We start from the raw sequence: 3,562 nt of genomic DNA, 5'->3' as shown, positions 1-3,562 counted from the left end.
ATATATATATATATATATATATATATATATATATATATATATATATATAAAGCTTACCTCCACTTCTGGCCTCAGAGCCTCCAAATTTGTTAATCCCTCAAGAATAATCCAGTGCTTAGAGTTGTTAATCTCATTGGTTAATTGATTTCTGATATTTGGAGCCAATATAAAAGAAGCCATCTTTGTTCTGATGAGGTGAGCTACTCAAAACCAACCTGACCGTCTATATAGTTAATAAAAGGTGCGAGTGCGCTACCTGGCCGGCTGTAGTCGGGCGTGTTCCGGCCCCCTGCGTTCAGGCTCTGGTACGGGGACGACGAGGGCCCCAGAGCTGCGATCATTTCCATCACATTAGGCAGGACCATGTGGCTGGGACTGACTGTGCGGCAGCGTTTTAGGACCGGACCGTCGGGCTCCTCCTTTATGTGTAGGTCGGGTTTGATCGGCACCGGCCTCCAGCCACACACCGGGTCGATGGTGATCTCCTCGTAATCAGAACTGAGGGAGGAGAAGCAGAACAGCCAAGTAAGATGATGAACAACTTCTTTACTAAGATCAGATTTTCTCTGCCTCCAGCTCCATCTATCTTCCCACCAACCCTGATCAGCATCAGCCTTTTGTGTCGGGTTAGAGCTCTGTAACATGCACCGTTTTATTATGCATTGGGCGCCGCCCCACCCACCCACCCAATGACCCTGATTAAGACTTAAAAGAATTTTATTTTTCTAATATTTTAATTTTACATTATCATTTAAAATATGTCAAAATATATCATTATGTATTTCTTAGCAGTGCAAGATACATATTTAATCTTTAATGACCAGCAAAGCCTCATTCCATTTTTCGTCGGATTGTTGACGTATTTCCGCCCTAGGGCACAAAAATCTTTGCCATTTGACTCTCGTTAAAAGTTCTCCACGTGCAGCAGCTCCTCTGCAATTCAAAGGTATAGGTTAGATGGGGGCGCAGCTAAGCTGCAACCTGAGGTAACGGGAAGTGTATTTGCTCACCACCTCCTGCAACAGTGCAGACACATTAGAGAGAGAGAGAGAGAGATAAATGGCGCCTTTTCCAGGACCTGGTTTAGCTACAAGTCTTGGCTAACTGCATGTAGCGAGGCTAAAGCTTTATTCTGCTTTCCCTGCCTCCTTTTTCAAAGGTCAGGATCTGACCCAGCATGGATAAAGACAGATAGGACTGATTTAAAGCACTTTTTAGAAAAGGCAAAGAAGAATGAACAATCTGAGATTCACATGGAAAATAATATAATATAGTGTACTTTTTCTAGATGTTTTTTAATTTGCATAGTCGCTCCTAATTAAACACATTCTTAGAGAAGAAACAGTTTTTGTATATTAAAAAAATATAAAGTTGACTAATAGCTTCTCCATTGTCAAACCGGTACAATTTTTTTGTTTAGGTTTGTGACACAATATTGGACCATTTAAAACATAGATTTACCTTGACAAAGCCTCAGAAGGGCAAGATTTATGTTCAAAAAGTAAACCTGTATAGGAAAATATTTTTTGTTTTTATAAAGTGTTTTTATAATTATTTTTATTTTTTTTGGCATTCCTATAAATTTACTGCTGCGATAACTTAGTATACATTTGATTGTTTTTTTGGATATGTCTATTTTGAATTTATAGCCTGCTCTGGAGAAAACTCCACCAGCCGCACCTGAAAATAAGTGCATTTCTTCTTGAATTGAGGAGGTAAGTGAGACAAATCGCCGATAGAAGACAGTTTACATTTAAAACAACTGCATTGCCTTATTTCAACTGCATATTATCTAATTATCATGTTTTTAAGAGTAAAAATATTAATACATTGGAAAATCATCTTGTTTACCTGTTCAAATTAATGGTAAATACACTTAATTTAGGAAATTTGTACTTATTCCTAGATCATTTTTCCAGTGTGCTGACCAATATTGAAGCAGTAAATGCATCTGAACTTACTTCTGTATGTAGACCAGAATCCCCAGCATGTACTGGTCCACCTCCAGGCCTTCTAGCAAAGCTGTTTTACTGCAAACACCAGAGAAGACAGTTTGTTTCAGGCTGATTTAATAGAAAACATGCATTTGTGTCGCTGCACATACTTGCACACAGGGCACCTCCACGTCCCTCTTTCACAGTTCAGTTGCAAATAGGACTCCAGATCAAAACACTTAAAAAAAAAAAAAGAGACCGGTCCAGGTTAGAAAAGATTCAGCACAAATCTGGACGTCCAACACGACTACAGGTGTGACCTCACCTGTATGTGCCTGCAATCGTGGCCTCTGGCCGGCAGCTGGATTCGTCTGAACGTGATGGGACATTTGAGGGACACTTTGATTGCCGTCTGTTCTACTCCGTCCTCTCCGTTCAGGCCAGGCGTCCCGGGGATTGTGCCGCTGCTGAAGTTTCGCTTTACTGGAACAGAGACGCAGCGTTTTTGTTTTGAAACAATCAAGCTTTTCCTTTAAATCCATCAGATAAAAACAGATGCCCTCAAAAACAACCAAAACTGCCTGGTTAGAAAATCCAAAATTTGAATCCTAAGACAGGCAGGTCTGGCCATGTAGCTGTTGCTCCATAATTTAACTCCAGTCTGGCTGCTTTCAGCATCATTGAGTGTAAAGCTGAATCAATTAACTGGGTTATTCGTAATTAATCTATTATTAAAATAATTATCATCAACTAATTTAGTAATTGACTAATCGTTTACTGGAGTATAGAGACTATACCACTGATGGCTCCAGTGGTATTGAGACAGGATCCCAGTTTTATCTGCTTAAATGTTTTTTTTAAATAAATAAAAACGAATAATCTAACTTTTACGGCTGAGTTTATCAGTTTTTTTTTTTTCTAATTCTCATTCTGATTTTTATAAAAAACTGTAATTTTAACTTACATTAAGTTAAAAATATGTTAAATTCCTAAATTATAAATGTATATTGTCCTATTGTACCAAATAATAGCTTTATCTGATCTTTTCGATATTTATATAGCTACGGATTTGGATTTTAAAGATCATCCAAAAGAACATTTTAAAGCCTAAAGTAAGTATTTTCAGTTGGAAGACATAATTTTAATTAATCGAAATTTTACCTTATGCAGCTATCCGAATATATTTGAACCTGTAGGCCTGTTTTTTTGTTTCATGCTTTTCTGTACCCCCATTAAACACGATGCACAGCAGAGGTCGGCAGCCCGCGGCTCCAGAAACGCATGCAGCTCTTTAATGCCTTCCATGCTTTTTCCAAAAATAGAAAAAGATGGATTTTGTTTATTTTAATATGCTGTGCAGGAAGACAAATAAATATCCATTAGTTTTCCAATGCTGTAAAATTCTGTATGGTAAATAAATTTTAAGTCGTAGGGAAGCGGCTGTTCCAACCGTTGCATTTCCGAATTCTCCCGAGTGGTGCACGACTTTACACTAGTAAATAAAGTGAATGTGATTGGTCGATTGTCAAGGGGGCAGGATTGTTGTGGGAGAAGGTTCGCAAGCATGTTTGGTTGTGGCCAGTTTGTCGGAAGCATCTTGCTAACCAGTTAGCAACTTAGTGCTAGTA

The 3,562-nt window shown here is 38.5% G+C and overlaps 1 protein-coding gene across 1 annotated transcript in view; it reads right to left on the bottom strand.

The window, feature by feature from the left end:
* LOC107103291 (zinc finger MIZ domain-containing protein 2-like) overlaps positions 1-3,562 on the bottom strand; it is an 80,855-nt gene that overhangs the window by 6,408 nt on the left and 70,885 nt on the right. The window contains exons 14-17 of the mRNA XM_015402942.1: positions 2,260-2,417; positions 2,105-2,172; positions 1,962-2,030; positions 257-498 (exon numbers count right to left, since the gene is read on the bottom strand). Coding sequence (XP_015258428.1) covers positions 257-498; positions 1,962-2,030; positions 2,105-2,172; positions 2,260-2,417 — 537 coding nt within the window. The remainder of the gene's footprint in view (positions 1-256; positions 499-1,961; positions 2,031-2,104; positions 2,173-2,259; positions 2,418-3,562) is intronic.

Source organism: Cyprinodon variegatus, unplaced genomic scaffold (genome assembly GCF_000732505.1).
Source record: "Cyprinodon variegatus isolate N-32 unplaced genomic scaffold, C_variegatus-1.0 Scaffold1415, whole genome shotgun sequence".
Taxonomy (NCBI): domain Eukaryota; kingdom Metazoa; phylum Chordata; class Actinopteri; order Cyprinodontiformes; family Cyprinodontidae; genus Cyprinodon; species Cyprinodon variegatus.
This window is presented reverse-complemented; position numbering and strand designations above follow the sequence as displayed.